Below are 18,203 nucleotides of genomic sequence, written 5' to 3' on the forward strand. Positions count from 1 at the left end.
TCCTGTGTGCTTACAAAGCAGTCTGAAAGCTGTATTACAATGACCCACCTACATGTCTCTCTTGCTCATTTCTGGGTCATGAATGCATTGAAGCATCTACTTTTTAGCTTTTTTTTGTGAACAAACAGTATTTTCCCAATCACAGCTAATTACTTCACACATCTTTCTAATCCTATGTAGACATGTTGAGCCTAAACATTTGCAATTAATAATAATAATTTTTTAAAGTTTTTTTATGGAGGTATAGTTGATTTACAAGTGATTGATAATTATTAGTTGATAAGAGACTTTTTTTCCCCAGGACCTTTCCCAGTGGTCAGTTTAATGGTGGGATCTGTTGTTCTGAGCATGGCCCCCGACGAACACTTTCTCATGTCCAGCAGTAATGGAACTACACTGAATACCACCATGATAGACTCTGCAGCTAGAGATGAAGCAAGAGTATTGATTGCGAGCACCCTTACTCTTTTGGTTGGAATCATACAGGTAATGGGCTTACAAGGAATATACAGATTGGCATGATTTGTATTTGAAAGAATTAACTGTAGAGCATGTGGACTTAAAGATTCATTTAAAAGCAAAACAATTTACCGACCCCTCAAAGTTATTCTTTAAGTTATATTGTTTTAGGTCAGATGCTAAAATAGTCAGCAAGCCCCCACTTATTAAGGCTCACTTAATCATCAAAGTCAGAGGCAGAAAAAAAAAAAAAAAGGCAGAAGAACATGTGTGATTCAAATGAGAATAAGAGAAGGGAAATGTGCCAGTACCCATAAAGAGAAAAAAAATGTTCTGCTGAGCAGAGCCATGGAAACTGCAAGTCACAGAAATAAGCTACATGAATTTTTCTTTTCTTATTACATATCTAGAAATACTTAATGTTCGTACTACAAATGGTTTTCAAATTTTAGAGTGGTGGAGGAGAGAGGGCATTAAGAAATTCAGATTTCTTTCCTACAAGTATTTTTGTGTTATCGGCAGGCTACCAGAGTTTTAATTGGTGTTAAGCTTAATTCATTAATAGTTCAAAAGGGTTGATCCTTCTCCCAGGCAAACATTTAATTTTTCCTTCCTTCTTCTTGTTCTAGTTGATATTTGGAGGTTTGCAGATTGGATTCATTGTGAGGTACCTGGCAGATCCTTTGGTTGGTGGATTCACAACAGCTGCTGCCTTCCAAGTGTTGGTCTCACAGCTAAAGATTGTCCTCAATGTTTCAACCAAAAACTATAATGGAATTCTCTCCATTATCTATGTAAGTGCTGCTTCTTAATCCAGGGATGGCTCACTTTTCCTCTTGAACTTGAGTCTGGAGTGTGTACGTTCCTCCATGCCATACTTTGGGAGCCACTGAAAACATTCTTCTCTGAAAGAAGCAGTAGAATCAGGGGTAACATTGAAAAAGGCAGATTTTGCAAAACATTTTTCTCAGCTGATCAAAATGGTTGCAGAAGGATCATTACTCTTAAAAATATTAACGAAAACAAAGTGCTACAGTGAAGACTGGCCTGGGAGGCAGCAGACTGGAACCCCATTCTCAATTTTGCCTCTGCTAAGCTAAGTGACCTTGGACACATGGTGTAGGACAGTGGCTGAAAGCTCAGTTTGGATGAACGGGATTCATATCCTGACCCTATTGTTTATTATTTGCACTATCACATGAGCAAATCACCATGCCTCAGCTTCCTTCTCCACAAAATGGAGTTGGTGGTAATATCTACCAATTAAGTTAAATAAGGATATGTGAGAAGCACTTGGCCTAGGGGCTGGCATATAACAAGTAGTCAAAAAAAAAAGTGTTGTTTTGAAATTATTATTTCACATCTCAAGGCTTTTCTGTCTTATTTATAAAGTGAAATGATTGGAGATGTATCTCTAAAGCCCTTTTTAACTGTGAGAGTCCATAAAATGCATAATGTAAATGTCTCAGCAATTATAGACGAAGAGGAACATTAGATTCAGAGATGATTCAACATGCAAAAGAGATGCAAAAGAAGGATGTAGATCACACTAATTAGATTTGAAAAAGTTCTTGGATCTAAATGTATGTTCTATATAAAGCATGTTATCAACGCTTGAAAAATGGTGGTAATAGTAACATGATGTCACCCTAGCTTGGGGAGAATGATACAAGGCAAATACAATGTGCCAGCATTAAGAATGAGTTTGAGTCCTTTAATGACCCATGTATTAGCTTCTAAAATGATGTAAGGCCATGCATACATATCTAAAAATTAGTGAGGTGGACAGGAATTTGCTCAGCAGTGCCATAATCCCACATTACTCTGTCCATTCAACAGACATACCGAGTGCCTACTCCAGGCCAGATACTGTGCTAGGCAGTGGGACTAGGGAGAGGAGGCAGTTTAACATAGTGATTAAGATCATAGACTTTGAACTTAAATAGGCTTGAGTTGGAGTCTTGATTCCACCACCTATGACACGTGTGATTCTGGTCATGTCATATTTAACTTTTCTAAGCCTCAGTGTTCTCAGCTGTAAAATGGGAGTAATGAGAGTAGCTGCTTGCTAGCACTCTGAGGATTAAAAATGAAAATTTGTGTAAAGCACTTAGTACAATAGCAGGCTCATAGTAACAATTCAGTTCATTATTGTTTCATTATCATGATGAGCAGACCTCATGGAACTTACTGTTCACTTCCCAAGGACCCAGCCTATTAGCAGCTGTTTTTTCATTCATCATTATTTCTGTCATTGTTGACTTTTTTTCCTACTAAGACCTTGGTTTGCTTTGAGACCTTCTGACTACCTTTTTCTGAGAGGCTGTCTCACTTTTGCAGTCCCTACACACCATTTTTTTTTTTGCTTTCCTACTTTCTCTATCAACTGTTCATTCATTTATTCCTTCATTGTCATTCATTCATCTTTTCAATAAGTATTTATTGAAACCTGCCGTGTGCCAGGCACTGTTCACTCCCTGTACAAACCCACTTACTCCTGAATCCACCAAGACACTCCGACTGAGTGTGCTCGCCTCCTCGTGTGAACATCGCTAGGCCTGCATCCTCACAGATCACAGGAGGCCTAGGCCGATGGGTGACCTGGGTCTCTGGCCGCTGCTGGACTTCTGCACCCAGGGGACAGAAATAGTCCTTCTGGTCTCCTAGGACTATGTTTAAGATGAAGCTTGCTGCAGATAACCCCACTTTCAACAGAGACCAAAGTAACCGGGAAACACTAGAACAAGGTCAAAAATAGTTTTTGAACTATTATGTGACTTATGTCCTGTTGAACATTATTCTTGAAGCCTCAGGTTAGAATGTGTTACAGAATTCTGCAAGCAATTCCTCCCAGGCCAGCCAAGTTGGATAAAGATACTTCAATCATTCTTGTGTGAGGATGAATATAAGCTTGCTCCTCTGGAAAAAAAAAAAAAGAATCAGCAGGTCTGGAAATAATTGCATAAGGGTTGAATGAGCCACTCAGTACCTGAACAGAGAATTCTGCTTATGATATTACCAGTTGCGATTATTCGTGAAAGAATCCTTCAACACATGCAGGGCAGCTGTGGATTCCTCCAGGAAAGACTGTAAGATTGTTGTAAGATGCTGTCCCTGGAATGTAGTTAACATCCCTTTTGTTATAAGCTTGTGCTCTGGATCGCCTGCCTGCTCCTTCCTCCAAAAAAAAAAAGGAAATAATGAATACAAGTAATGGGAGGAGGAAATATTGGGAAAGAAAGAAAAATAGAAACTTGTTTACAAATGCCAGAGATGCTGGGTACAAGAGACAGAAAGGAAAATTGTCAGAATTCAGAACTAGTAATACTCAAGCTACAAGGTAACTACTCAATCATGTAAGTAAATCACACAGTCCATTTCCAAGTGGTTATGTCTTCCTACCATTCACTCTGAATGGTTTGTCTCAATAGACAAGGGAAGCCTTTCTGCTTGCTGACTAAATTGACGTTACCTCCCCATTTCTTCCCCTAATGAGGAGGAAAACCACATGGAAAAGTTCTGCCCAGATGGTGGGAGTTTTGAAAGCTACCACTAAGCTCGATCAGATTCATTACTTCGAATCTATTTCAGTATGTAAAAATGAAGCCATTATAAAAGGAAAGTAACATTTTAAGGGTTGATCTTATATATGCAACAGAAGTTCTGGTAGGAGGAAATGCCTGACAGCAAGGGCTGATTATGAGGGATTTGTTATATTCATAGAGATAAGATGAATTAAAATAAATTTGGCACCAAAAGTTAACCAGTGAATTTCCTCATATGTAATATCAGGTATAATTTTTAACTTAAGGCTTCATATACCCAGAAGGAAGAAATTCTGTAAATGAAATGGTTCTAAAATTCTCCAAGCATGGTAGGAAATATAGTAAAATATTACCCATTCTGAAAAGTTTCATTATCTTGATTTGAACTGGTCAGAATACTAGGCTGAAATATGGAATCATACGTATATCCATATTTTAAACACATTTGAGTATTTTAATAGTAAACTAAATTAGAATTACTTTACAGTGCTTTCGTGAAGTCTCATTTCTATATCTTTGAGTACAATCTGACTACTTCAGTTTCTATGGGTGAATTTTATTTCCACATAGATTAAGCTTTCTATTGTAGAACTTTTCATAAGAGATTCTGAGTAAAATCAACTATACTCCAGTATAAAATAAGAATTAAAAAAAAGATTCTGAATAACTACTCAGTATAGGTAATTAATATATTCATATGCCTTGTTTGATGCAATTGTGTAATATAAACTGATTTTGGTTTTTGCAACTCATATTACATTTTTAATACACCACAGGTGCTTTTTCTTCAAAGGTCTAAGTGACTCTCGTAGATTACATGGCAATCCTGTAGTGATCACTTTTGTAAGGTGAAAGTTTTTAGGATCGGGATAGGTATTCTGATTGTTCTTAAGTTTGAATATTTCCGTCTTGCATTGAGAGTAAACCTTTATTGTATAGACAATTGATTGAGGTATTATATCTAGCTCATGAATTAATCAGGGTCATCATCAGAAAATTGATTATGTAAAGGGCCAGACAGCAATACCTTCAAGACTCTGAGTTGTTTGTGTAGGGCCGTTTACTGCTATGGTAAATGCCTTAAATTCTTGAGTTGTTGTGTCCGCTTGTGGTAGTAGTTTTTTTGTTGTTGTTGTTTTTTTTCCCTTTTTCACCCTGCTATCACTTGCATCATCTTGTTACTATCAATGTATCTGCCTCTAGCAATTTTTACTGACTCTGGAAAGCAGACAAAGTAAATGTGCTAGTGTTGTGTTTAAAGCAAGGGCAAAAATAGTCAGTGAAAGTCCAAGAGGCTTCCTACAAGTCAGATTCTCGAACTCTTGTTCAAGCACTTGGTGGCATGTATTTTGCTTGCACAGTAGCTTCTCCTCTCATTCCCTTACTCCTGAATGTTTTCCAGAGCGGTGGAGGTTGCTGGCAAGATGACTCGTACATTACTCAGTGAGCACTATACATAACTGTTACCACATTGTTGTTATAATTATTTTAAGAAATATTTTATCTTCATATAAAAATATATCTATAAAAGGACTCATTCAAAGAAAGGTAACCTTCACTGGGAGCTTAGACGTCTCGAAGAATTGAGGAATACCTTCTAAAGTCATGCCTTCTACGGGACTGAAGTTCCTATAACAAAGATATTAGTGTTCTCCTCCAGGATTCTTCCTTGCTAATCTCCCTTGATTCCCAGAAACCTCCTATTTACAAAACAAAACTAGTTTTTCTTGAGCTGTCTTGTCTGTCCACTTGGAAATAGTTTTATTTAAGTCACCTTAGTTCAAGTTTGAACTAAGTACCAAATTAATTTCCAAAAATTTATACTTGACCTATATATCAATTCAATAGCTTTTCTTTGCCATAAAGAATGGATCAGTCTGTATGTATCTACATATGAAGAATTTTAGGGATTTTTATTCTCACCTGTATCACTCAGGTTTAGTGAAGAGCTTTACCTAAAATATTGGTTAACTGGGACTTTTGCTTTATCAGTTTTTAATCTCAATAATACATATCAACATGGTGAAAATTAGGTCACTTAATAGCACCTGTAAAACCACTTAAGGTATAAACTTTTAAAGCTTTTCTGCAAGCAAAAGACAGTATATAATGATATACTTTCTTTTAAAAGATCTCATTCTTATTGTAAAAAATACAGATAAGCAAAACTAAGAAAGCAGAAATCACCCATACTTTTACCACTTCAAGTTAACCATCATTAATAACTTGGTATATATATTGCAAAGATTGGATGTCAGTGGTCTGTATATTAACCAACACATTTTTATAATTTTACACGAAATTCTTAAGTGCTCTTTGATGATGATATGATTTTTCATATGGGAACTATATAAAAACATTTTTTTTTACAGACTCTAATTGAGATTTTTCAAAATATTGGTAACACTAATCTTGCTGATTTCATTGCTGGATTACTCACCATTATCATCTGTATGGCAGTTAAGGAATTAAATGATCGATTTAAACACAAAATCCCAGTCCCTATTCCTGTAGAAGTGATTGTGGTAAGTAGAATGTGTAATTAGAAAATTCAGCATTAATTAGTTTGATAAGAAAGGACTTGTTAAAACAAATGGACTTTTTTTTTTAACCTCTTTTATTTCAGACAATAATAGCTACTGCCATTTCATATGGAGTTGACCTGGAAAAAAACTATAACGCTGGCATTGTTAAGTCCATCCCAAGTGGGTGAGTATGGAGTTCCTCTTAGGCAATACTAATATATTGTCAGTACTTTCTGTTTAAATGAAACTTAAGCTTCATTTCATTGGTCTTATTTGTGTGTGATCTTAAAGAAATACCCATTTGTGCAAACTATCAGATAAACAGTATGTGTGTAGATAAAGATCAAGCCATTTGTATAAAAGAGACCCGCATATGCTCTCTCTTTTTCTTTTTCTTTTTTTTCTTTTGCGTTACGCGGGCCTCTCACTGTTGTGGCCTCTCGCGTTGCGGAGCACAGGCTCCGGACCCACAGGCTCAGCGGCCATGGCTCACGGGCCCAGCCGCTCCGCGGCACGTGGGATCTTCCGGGACCGGGGCACAAACCCGCGTCCCCTGAATCGGCAGGCGGACTCTCAACCACTGTGCCACCAGGAAAGCCCTCTCTTTTTCTTTATGTTCTTAAAATGTGGCAGGACATGCACTTTTAATGCCAGATTCCTGATTTAAACTCACATATACAATTACAGTATACTATACATACTGTAGAATCATGGTTAGTAACATTTATTGTACTGAGAACAATCTGCTTAAGGAAAAAGGGACATCTGGCCTAAATTCTCCTCCATTTAGTTTACTCCATCTTAGATAATAATTATATCATTTGTGCCTATAAATAAAATGCATTATCTCTAAGGGAGGTTTGATATATTTGATAGTTTGATGAATTAAAAGAGTAAAGAACTGAGGTTCTTTGTCTACTTCTGTCACCATCTAGTCCTGTGGCCCTGGCAGGTTCTCCTATGACACAAAGAGAATGACAAACCACCGAAATCTCAACTTGAACTTGCTGTAAAGCACCAGTGAGATCGCTCATAAAGTGCAAAGTGGACCAAGGGTCCTACAGTATAATTCGATCATATGACATTGAAAAAGAAACCCAGATGTTTATTACATTTGTAACATAAACTTATAGCATCTATGACTAGACTTGCTGTTAGATAACTAGTAAGTACTGGTTTCCCCTCCCTTAATAATAGCCGAGGGACCGTTAACAGTCTGTTTCTCCTGCTCTTAATAGAAACTCCTCAGGCCAGCTCAGTCCCAGGGCTTATTCCACAGGGAACTGCTGCCTTGCCATTGGGTTAATCTTATGATTTCTTCTAATCTGTTCAAAAAAGAAAAAGAAAAATTACAGCTGGCTACATGGGGCTTAACTTACATATCATTCTTTCTGGTGTTTCTCAAACTCACTTTTTTTTAAGAATCACATGAGGCCCTTGTTAACACAGATTCCTAGTTCCAACCCCAAACCTATAGAATCAGGCTTTCCAGAGGAGGGGCCTGGGAATTAATATTTTTCAAATGGGCTTCAAGTGACGCTAATGCTCAGGTAAGTTTGGGAAACTTTACATTAGAGGATCAACATTTTGATAGTGAATCCTAACGCTGGTATAAATTTAGTGATAAAAAGATGCAGTGCTGGCTATTTGAGTTATGGCGTTTTCACCCTAACAGATTATTTGAGTAGTTATAAACAGCTACATAAAAAATATATCTCATAGATCCCTGTTGTCAGGCTTCCTAGGGTGTAACTCTTAGAGGAGGTCCATAGCAAATGTCCTGTCGCATAAGTCCATGTTCCATTAATAGATTTAGGGAACTCATTTTTGCTGCCCTAAGTCAGCAGTCCCCAGCCTTTTTGGCACCAGGGACCGGTGTCATGAAAGGCAGTTTTTGCACGGAGTGGGGTGGGGGTCGGGTGGGGCGGAGGATGGTTCAGGCGGTAAAACAAGCGACGAAGAGCAGCGGATGAAGCTTCGCTCGCTCGTCCGCCGCTCATCTGCGTGCACAGGTACTGGTCCGTGGCGCGGGGGTTGGGGACGCCCGCCCTCAGTGATCCTTTCTGACCCTATCCAGAGCTTTCCTGGCTGCTCTCCTGCTGAGAATGGATCTCTAGCCTCTTGCTCTTGGGTTAGTCAAGTTGCATCCTCTGACAGACCGCCTGGTGTGATTGGTCAGCTGACCTAACCTGCCTGGCCCCCAGGACTCAAAGCTCCTCCCCAAGGGCAGTGATCCCATTGTCTTGTGCAACTTTTTGGTAGCACTGAAACAAGTCTAATAACGTTAACAAACCTGAAAAAGAAAGGGTGCTGTGGAGAGATTGGAAAAGGGCAAGGAAAGGAGAGAAAGGTGAGTAGGACGAAAGGAAGAGGAACAAAAAGAAACACTGTGCTACCCACCTCTTCATCCCCTCCCCACATCAATCCCCCAATAAGGGAGTAAAAGCACAGCCGCCGCCAGCAGCTTCCTTTTGTCCCATTGAGGGCCAATGCCATATGTCAGTATCGCTCAGTGCCCAATGACACTGTCCCCAAAACTGTGACCACTTGCCTTACTTCCCTACTCCCTTGCTTGGCCAAGTATACAATTTCTGCAAGTCCGGTCAGCTTCTGAGTGTCCCACTAGATTCACCTAAACGAGGAGCCCTCATTCTCTCACTGACCCTTTTTCTTTTCTGTTGTTGTCTTTTGTTTTTTAATTTTTACTTTTTGTCCGCACCGCACAGTATGTGGGATCTTAGTTCCCAGACCAGGGATCGAACCCGTGCCCCCTGCACGGGAAGCCCGGAGTCCTAACAACTGAACTGCCAGGGAAGTCCCATCGCTAACCTTTTTCTTAACCAGCAGGCTCTAAAAGGGTCAGTCAGATCTTGTGACCCAGGAAATCATCTAATATCTAACATTCATACCTAGACCTACTAAATGACCTTGAGCAGATCATTTCACTTTTCTGGGCCTCAGTTCCGGTATCAACAAAAAGAGAGGTAGATTCAACAATTTCTAGGATATTAGATTAGGATATTAATTTGGATAATATTAGGATATTAGCTGGCTCTAGATTTCTATTGCTTTCTATAAGAATCATTTCTACTTTACTACTTCCCTCTAATTATAGGTGGAAAAAAATATAGTTTCCTATTAAAGGAACTTCAGGTGTGAGGTAGGTCAGGGAGATTGCCTTTTGTTTTTGTTTTTTGGCCAGGGACCTCTGGAATTACACCCTACCGATAGTAATCAAGATATAGGTACAAGTGGGCTTCCCTGGTAGCGCAGTGGTTGAGAGTCTGCCTGCCGATGCAGGGGACACGGGTTCGTTCCCCGGTCCAAGAAGATCCCACATGCCGCGAAGCGGCTGGGCCCGTGAGCCATGGCCGCTGAGCCTGCGTGTCCGGAGCCTGTGCTCCGCAACGGGACAGGCCACAACAGTGAGAGGCCCACACGCCGAAAAAAAAAAGATATAGGTACAAGAAAGGAATCCACCACCACCCTGATTTTCATATTTGGGGACAATTGCACGCTTATAAACTTGTAGATGTATTTCTTTATACAGTTGGTAGAGTAGCTCTGGTTTTGTCAAACAGCAACTGTTTGATCCCGCAGTTGTTGGGATGTTTTAATCATTGTGACTATGGAGCATTATGATAATTACACACATTTAATCTTTTTCGGACTCAAGAAGATTTAAAATATCATGGCTCTTAGAATGGATTTTCCACTTAGCTCTTTTAGCATCTTACATTCTTTGTCTCTTTAACAGACCTGACCTCACCTTGTACAGGGTAAATCTCATTTTATGGCTAGGATATCTTTTAAATTCAAAGACCTTTAAGATGAAATTGTGTAAGGAGAAACACTAATGTGTGAAATGGCACAGCATGGGATTGTATGGTATTAAAAAATCAGTAATGACAGGCTTATTCTTGTCAGAGCGTAGATAAGGCAGCATCTGTAGCCTCTCAAATAGGGGACAAAGGAATCAGCCAGTGAGATAGCACCAACTTCTGATTGAAACCTGTAAAAACAGATGCTACCACTTATGCATCTCACGTACCTCTTGCCCTCTTGGATCAAGTCCTTTTATTTCTGACTTGTGGCTGGGTTGATAGAGCATTTGGTGAGGTGGGGGAAGAGCATTATGGTCAAATTTTCACAGCATTTTTCATTTAAAAACTCACTAGGTTTTTGCCTCCGGCAATTCCATCTGTGAATTTGTTTTCTGAGATGCTGACTGCATCATTTTCCATCGCTGTGGTCGCTTATGCCATTGCAGTGTCTGTAGGAAAAGTATACGCCATCAAGTATGATTACACCATCGATGGGAACCAGGTATGGTCACTCTTTTGCTGAACTGGTTTTGTAGGGCTGAAAATAAGAAGAAAACATAAATGGGAAAGATTTTTCTTGTCTGCTAAAGAAGGGATTGGTTTCTTCCACCCATCTTTATTGAGTTGGTTTCTCTCCTGTGTGTGCTAATTTGAAATATACATGTTGTATCACTTAATTTTTTAAATATATTTTACTGTTTCTTTATCCATATTTTATTATATGTCTCTGAAAGATAAGCATGTAAAAAGCAATCATGATACATCATCATATCTAAAAAACTAGCTGTAATTCCCTAATACCATCTAATACCCAGTCAGTTTTCAGGTATAACCACAAGATCATTATCACAACTAAAAAAATTCACAATAATTCCTTGATAATGTCAACTATCTAGTCAGTTTTAAGATTATCTCTAAAAGTTTAAAAAAAAGTTTTTTTAAACAGTTGATTTGTCTGGTTAAGTATCCAAACAAGCTCCATGTGTAGTATTAGCTGGATACATCTCTTCTTTGCTTTACATTTTGTAACAAATTATTTTTTTAATTGGGGTATAGTGGATGTACTATATGTACTATATATGTAAGTTTCAGGTGTACAACATAGCGATTCACAAGCTTTAGAGGTTATACTCCATTTACAGTTCTTAGAAAATATTGGCTCTATTCCCTGGACTGTATGCATCACTGTACTTTTTAAAAATTAATTGTTATTGGAGTCGAGTGGCTTTACAGTGTTGTGTTAGTTTCTCCTGCACAGCAAAGTGAGTCGGCTATACGAATACATATATCCCTTCTTTTTTGGATTTCCTTCCCATTTAGGTCACCACAGAGCATTAAGTAGAGTTCCCTGAGCTATACTGTATGTTCTCGTTAGTTGTCTATTTTACACATAGTATTAATAGTGTATATGCATCACTTCACTTTTTAAGAAATAAGTTGAAGTAATCCTAATTTTTCAAAAGTTAATTCAGTTAGGTCAGAAATAACATTTAAGAATTCTTCATGTAATCTAGTATCGCCTGGTAATTGTTTTTTTAATGACAGCTATAACACGGCAAAACAGAGCAACAAACACCAATGATAATAGTTGTGACCACTTTAAATTGAGGTGGTTTATTGTGCAATTACAGGTTTCCCCTGCTACCCTAACGTAGAGCGTTCCTGTGAAAACTTTCTTAAGCAGAAATGGCAGTAAAGTGAAGAAGCAGTTACCTTAGGACACATCTTGCAAACAGATGCACAAAATCCATTTAGATGAAGCACAGGTGCTCACCAACACAGTTCAAAGCAATGGCGGCTCGATGCTGAGATGCTGAGTGTAGTTTCCGGGGGAGGAGCTTGGTGGTGCCACTCTCCCTACTTGGGGGGCAGGCTGCCTCTATAAGGGCTAGCTACAAAAGAGATGCTTTTCACCCTTTTTTGTAAAAGCAAAAAGCCCCTTGGGATTTCTTTCAGTTAGCAAAAGCAGGTACTAACATAGGTCTTTCGTAAAAGCCAAGTGGCGTAAAGTGAACTTTTGAAAAGCAGGGGATACCTGTAATAGATACAGGACATTTTTTGTAGCACGTGATACATTTACCAGGTGAGCTGATTTTCCACTGCTTGCAAATCTGCAAGTATGGTTGGTTTCTGAAAACAGCATAGCAATTACAGCAGTTAAATGATTAGTACTCAATAAGAATAATAGCCCTCCTAATCATAATACACTTCATAGCAAATATCCAACCACAGAGAAAATATTCATGTGAGAGTTACAGATATGCCAGATATGCCACTCACCAGGAAGTGAAATATGCATTTGAGCAAAAGATCAGTCAATCTTAAAAACAACTGAAAGCAGTGAAGCCTCTCTTAGGCTCTACGGAGCCAGAAGTCCCCATGTCTTCCAAGGGTCCCAAGCACCTTTAATGGTAAGAATTAAACTGGGACTCCCAGGCAGGGTGGGCTTGAGAGTTTGCTTTCTTAATGCTCTTCCTTAAACACTCGGCGAGGGTCTTGCAAAGATTTGATATGTAGCAACACTGCCATCCAGTCTCTCTCTTAGGAATTCATTGCCTTTGGGATCAGCAACATCTTCTCTGGATTCTTCTCTTGCTTTGTGGCCACCACTGCCCTGTCCCGCACCGCCGTCCAGGAGAGCACTGGGGGAAAGACACAGGTATGTAACAGCGGTGTCGTAATATCCATCTAGAATGATGGAAAGAATGAGTCAGGGGAATGGTGGCTCAGAAAGGCTTGCACAAGAACTCAGCAGGATGATTAGCCTTTGAGAAAAGAGAAACTTGTACTTCCTGGTCTGATTGCGCCTGGGGTCTCTCCATCTCCTTGACGGTGATCCATCCCCTCCCCTAAAAACTCTTCCAGAGCAACATTTATGGTTTTCTGATGCGCCAAGTCTCAAACCATTTTGTGTCAGTGCTCAGCTGGTAGATAGCTCCACTTACTTCTTTTCCAGGGACGATAACAGTTGACAAGGAATCAGTCATGAAGAATGCTGATTTTTACCAATTTGTTATCTGGGGATAGAGAAGGCCTAGTAAGAGCACTTTGTGGCTTAGTGAGTTATTCTATTTTCAGGAAAATGAAAAGCTGTCTATTTACATTTCCTTTACAAGGATCAGGAGCTTCGTCCAGAGGCGTTGGGTCCCAGAGAACAAGTTTGCTAGCCAAGGATATTTTTGTTGTAACATTTTGGCATTTCTTCCTGAGCAAGACTTTTGTTCCTAAAGTTCTGAATGTGGGTTTCATCTTGCCTATTTTTTTTTTTTTTTTTTTTTTTCGGTACGCAGGCCACTCACTGTCGTGGCCTCTCCCGTTGCGGAGCACAGGCTCTGGACGCACAGGCTCAGCGGCCATGGCTCATGGGCCTAGCCGCTCCGCGGCATGTGGGATCTTCTTGGACCGGGGAACGAACCCGTGTCCCCTGCCTCGGCAGGCAGACACTCAACTACTGCGCCACCAGGGAAGCCCTCATCTTGCCTTTTAAATGTGGTTTTTAAGTTGTTGCCGTCCCCCAAACCAGCATCCAAGTTAATCTCTGGAAAACTCCTTTAATGGGCTAGAAAGCTCAGGAGCTCTTCTCTGACCATTCTTTCCAGCAGGACATGAGTCAGCTAAGCCAAACCAAGTAGATGGGGGTGAGGGGCAGCTCAGGAATTGTGTTTCTGTTATGCCTGAAGAGTTTTCTCATCCCAGTACAGAAAGAACTATTATTTAAGAGTGAAAAGTACATTGAGACTATAAAGGAGAACAACAAATCCAAAGTGAATAGGGTAACACACACACACACACACACACACACACACACACACATACACACACACACAGAGTGTTCAAATAGGGTTTTTTAAGGTAGAGGCACTTACAAATAAGTACAAAAGAGAGAAACTGACAAAATGAAAGACTCCAACAAGGAAGTTGCCCAGGGGGAGCCTGAACTGTCCCCAAGGTGCCCATGATGCTCCTTTACCATTTATAAAGGATCTTGGTGACAGGGTCAGAAGAACTGGCCTCTTCCAATTTCTTGACTCCCGTTCAACAAAAATTTAGTCTAAATTTTCAGAATTTTTCTGTTTAAAATTGAGTTTTCTTTGCTTTTTTCTGCAAACATTTCCAGCTTTGTGAGAGCAAATAAAACAATACAGCCTCAAACAGGAAGCATAACCAGAGATCTGTGGTCAAGGGGAAGAGGTTGGAGGTGATTGCCAGAGCTGTACCTGCGGTTCAGGGGGTAGCTGTCAGCAGTGAAATTTTCTGCTGCTTCCACTGGAGATGGGGCCCTGACAAGCTCTCCAGGGCACATGGCTGTAAGTGGGTGCAGGCATATCCCCAAGTGCTGATGTCCATTCTCTGCTGTTACTTCCAGACTGAAATGGGCACAGTCCCGTCCATCCTCCCCTCCCCTCCTAAGAATGCCCATGTAAAGTGATTCCTTGGCAGAGGCTTTGGGGATAATGGTGTTCTGGTAAGCTAATACCCCCTGCCACACACTGGCGTGTATTATATTTAGGAATGAAGGATGCCAGGATTTCAGTACTGAAGAATGAAGCAAGCAGAGAAATAACTTGATATTTAATTACTGAAATGTACACTAAGTTCTGGGATTAAAAGTCTAAGTGTCTGGACTGAAATCCAGGGACTTGTGACCAACTAAACTGGCAAGTCTTCTCCTGTTGTGTGTCTTCTCATGTTTTTTTTCATGTTGGAGCCTCAGTTTCCGCATCTATGCAATGGGGATAATAATTGTATCCGCCTCATAGGGATGTTGTGAGGATTAAATAAGAAATTGTTTATAAAATCCTGGCACTCACTTGTAAATGTTGATGGTTCCGGTCATTAACTTCTCAAGGTAAGAATAGTGCCTTAGTACCTATGATACATATGTTGTACCTGACACATAAGAAGCACCCGGCATGTATTTGCTGAATGAATCATAAGTATTAGTGGACATCAACTGTTCGCAACACATCTACAGATTGTAGAAGAGCTCAACGTTGCAACCTGTTCTTCCCCTCACCCCCATCTGACTCCTACTGATTAATGAAAAAGTAATTCTGATGACAAACTATTCCCTAGCTCTGGTTACCCTCTCACTTAAGAGAAGAATTAATTCTCTAGTAACTGAATCTGCTCATAGATGTGAAATCTACGGCATTTCCTGCAAAATAAGTAATTTTCCTTTATAAATTAAGTACAAGCAATGGGTTCCCTCACAGATTTTAAAATAGTAACCAAAATTAGTCTTGGTCTCCATAATCGGAGACTAATTATTTCCTATCCTCAGTGAGTAGGTGGCCACCCTCCTGGCATGAGTTGGGCAGCTGGCTGTGATCCCTGTCCCCAAATCTCCATCCCTCTCACCAATTCACAGAGCCGTACGTCCACAGTGAGATGCATGTGGCTCGTGATAGACAATGAATGTTGGTTAAGTAATTGCGTAGAAGAAAGGAAGGAAGGAAAGGAGGGAAGGAGGGAGGAAGGATACCAGCTTCTCTGCTTAGATAGGAGAGGGGAAAGCTGACCAAGGTACTGGGAACCCGGAGGTGTGGTGCTGGGAGATAACAAATTGCCTAGAAAGGGGATCTGGCTGGACAGAGCAGACTTTTCTGTATGTCATATGCATAATATCGCCTCAGTCTGGCCTAAGTATCCTCTGAACATGACTGAGCAATTTGCCAGCTGGAGTGAATGAGCGTGGATATGAAATTTCCTTAAGTTTTCAGACTTTTAATTTCTATTGGCTTTATGTGTCTCCTTGAAGGCAAACATCTTGCACTAGGCAGTACTTGGGCCCAGGGCAACCTTCTCTGCTGCCTCCTCTCTGGTCGCTTTGCTTCTGGCTCCCTGTCTCCTTCTCTCCTTTGTTTCAGAGCTACTAGGCTTCTCCTCGGCCAGGCCCCAGCTGTCTCAGCAGAGAACCCACTGGTCATCTAATCACAACAGAGAGTAGTCCCCACCCCCTCAGCCTCTCTCCTAACTAGTTACGGACCTTAGGAGAGCTTTTTTGCCGGCGAAGGTAAAGTTTCTGGAGCTTCCTTGACTTCTACTACTGCCCACCCTCACTCGGGCTGCTTGTGGGGCAAAGCTCTGAGCCTGCATCCGTGCAGCTGTGGGAGGATGCGGGAGACGTGGTCCCACCACTCAGCAGGCTCGTGTGGCATTCTGAATCTACAGAAAGACTGGTAAATTTATTTTCTCTGAGATTATCATAGCAACCATGTATACAAAGTGTTATCTGAATTGTTATCAGGTTGCTGACTCAATAATGCAGCAGAATCAGTTATGTGCTATGAGAATTTATTTCCCAAGAACATTACAAGGATCTGTTGTCCGGGAAGGGGGATGGGCCCTGTTTCCTCGAATGGCAAACAACTAGAAGTCTGTCCTCTTGAATTGACACCAAAAGTATATGTCTGCAGTGTATCCAAGTGCAATCCAGGCTTTACTCTAGCAGACTCAGGGTCCACATTTTCTTTAATTTCTCTGCCGTAGCTACTAAATGTATGGTTTTCGCAAATAATTCTCACTTGTCTCAACAGTATTGAGCAGAAGGTGGGAAGTTGGGAAGTGTCACGTGTGCCCATGAACAGGCTCTTGCACGCATGTGTCCAGCAAGCACACATCCAGAGGGGGCAGGACGGACCCTGGTTATGGGACACGTATGTCTTTCAGGTTGCCGGCATGATCTCGGCTGGGATTGTGATGATCGCCATCGTTGCCCTGGGGAAGTTGTTGGAACCCTTGCAAAAGGTATAACACTGCTTCTCGCCACACCGATTACATACTTCCCCTTCACTGCTCTGCCACCTGAGAAGTAACAGGGGATTTAGAAGTCATCACATGGAAAACCATTCCCCTGAATAACTCAGCCTTCCCTGTCTCTCTTGGCAGTCGGTCTTGGCAGCTGTTGTAATCGCCAACCTGAAGGGGATGTTTATGCAGGTGTGTGACATTCCTCGTCTGTGGAGGCAGAATAAGACTGATGCTGTAAGTCACTTACCATCCATTTTTCTCTGAAATAAGAATTGCTTCTTATGTGCTTCTTGCCATATTATTACATCCCCTTATCTCCTAAGTCTTACTTGCATTTTGGGAATCAGAGCAGAAATTAGAATTTTGTGGATAAGCCAAAGCTGGGAAGTCTTCCACATGAGCTGTGATTTGTGAAGGTCCTGTATCTCTGGGAAGATTCATTTCCGGCAAGAATCCCATATGAGCTCCTTCGTATACCCTTGGCCTTCTAAAACCAAAAAACAAACAAATTTTTTAAAAACCCTCTAATTTAGAAAGACAAACAAAACAAAAACAAAGCAAAAACAAAATACGAAACCCCACATTGATTATAATTTTGATTAAAGTAACCTTTACAAGTCTTCTGAGGGATTGTTAGAAGAAAAAAAAAAAAGAAGCTAAACCCTTCAGAGTTCTGCCCTAATTTAAACCAGAACAGATAAAAAGAATGGGAAAACTCCCTATATATCTATATGGAAAGATCTCCAAGACAAATTGTGAAGTAAAAAGAGACCAGTGCAAAATGGAAGAGTGTGTATAACACACCAAAATAAGGGAAAATAATATATGCTTTGTAGTCATATTTGCTTGTATTTGCCAAAAGAAATGCTGGAGAAAAGTGTGCACATGTGTGTACACACACAGAAATAAACGAGGACACAAGAAAGGAGCATCGTTGGGAATGGATGGAGAAAGGAGAGAGTTACAACCAAGATTTTTCACTGCACACTTTTTTTTTTTTTTGGCCGTGCCACGCAGCATGCCAGATCTTAGTTCCCCTACCAGTGATCAAACCCCTGGCCCCTGCAGTGGAAGTGCAGAGTCTTAACCACTGGACT

At 40.4% G+C, this 18,203-nt stretch overlaps 1 protein-coding gene across 1 annotated transcript in view; it reads left to right on the forward strand.

The window, feature by feature from the left end:
- SLC26A4 (solute carrier family 26 member 4) overlaps nucleotides 1-18,203 on the forward strand; it is a 49,344-nt gene that overhangs the window by 11,255 nt on the left and 19,886 nt on the right. The window contains exons 5-12 of the mRNA XM_032643338.1: nucleotides 302-486; nucleotides 1,089-1,253; nucleotides 6,377-6,529; nucleotides 6,631-6,713; nucleotides 10,708-10,855; nucleotides 12,899-13,012; nucleotides 17,026-17,103; nucleotides 17,245-17,340. Of these exons, the coding sequence (XP_032499229.1) occupies nucleotides 302-486; nucleotides 1,089-1,253; nucleotides 6,377-6,529; nucleotides 6,631-6,713; nucleotides 10,708-10,855; nucleotides 12,899-13,012; nucleotides 17,026-17,103; nucleotides 17,245-17,340 (1,022 nt within the window). The remainder of the gene's footprint in view (nucleotides 1-301; nucleotides 487-1,088; nucleotides 1,254-6,376; nucleotides 6,530-6,630; nucleotides 6,714-10,707; nucleotides 10,856-12,898; nucleotides 13,013-17,025; nucleotides 17,104-17,244; nucleotides 17,341-18,203) is intronic.

This window comes from Phocoena sinus, chromosome 9, assembly GCF_008692025.1.
Source record: "Phocoena sinus isolate mPhoSin1 chromosome 9, mPhoSin1.pri, whole genome shotgun sequence".
In the NCBI taxonomy this organism is placed as follows: Eukaryota; Metazoa; Chordata; class Mammalia; order Artiodactyla; family Phocoenidae; genus Phocoena; species Phocoena sinus.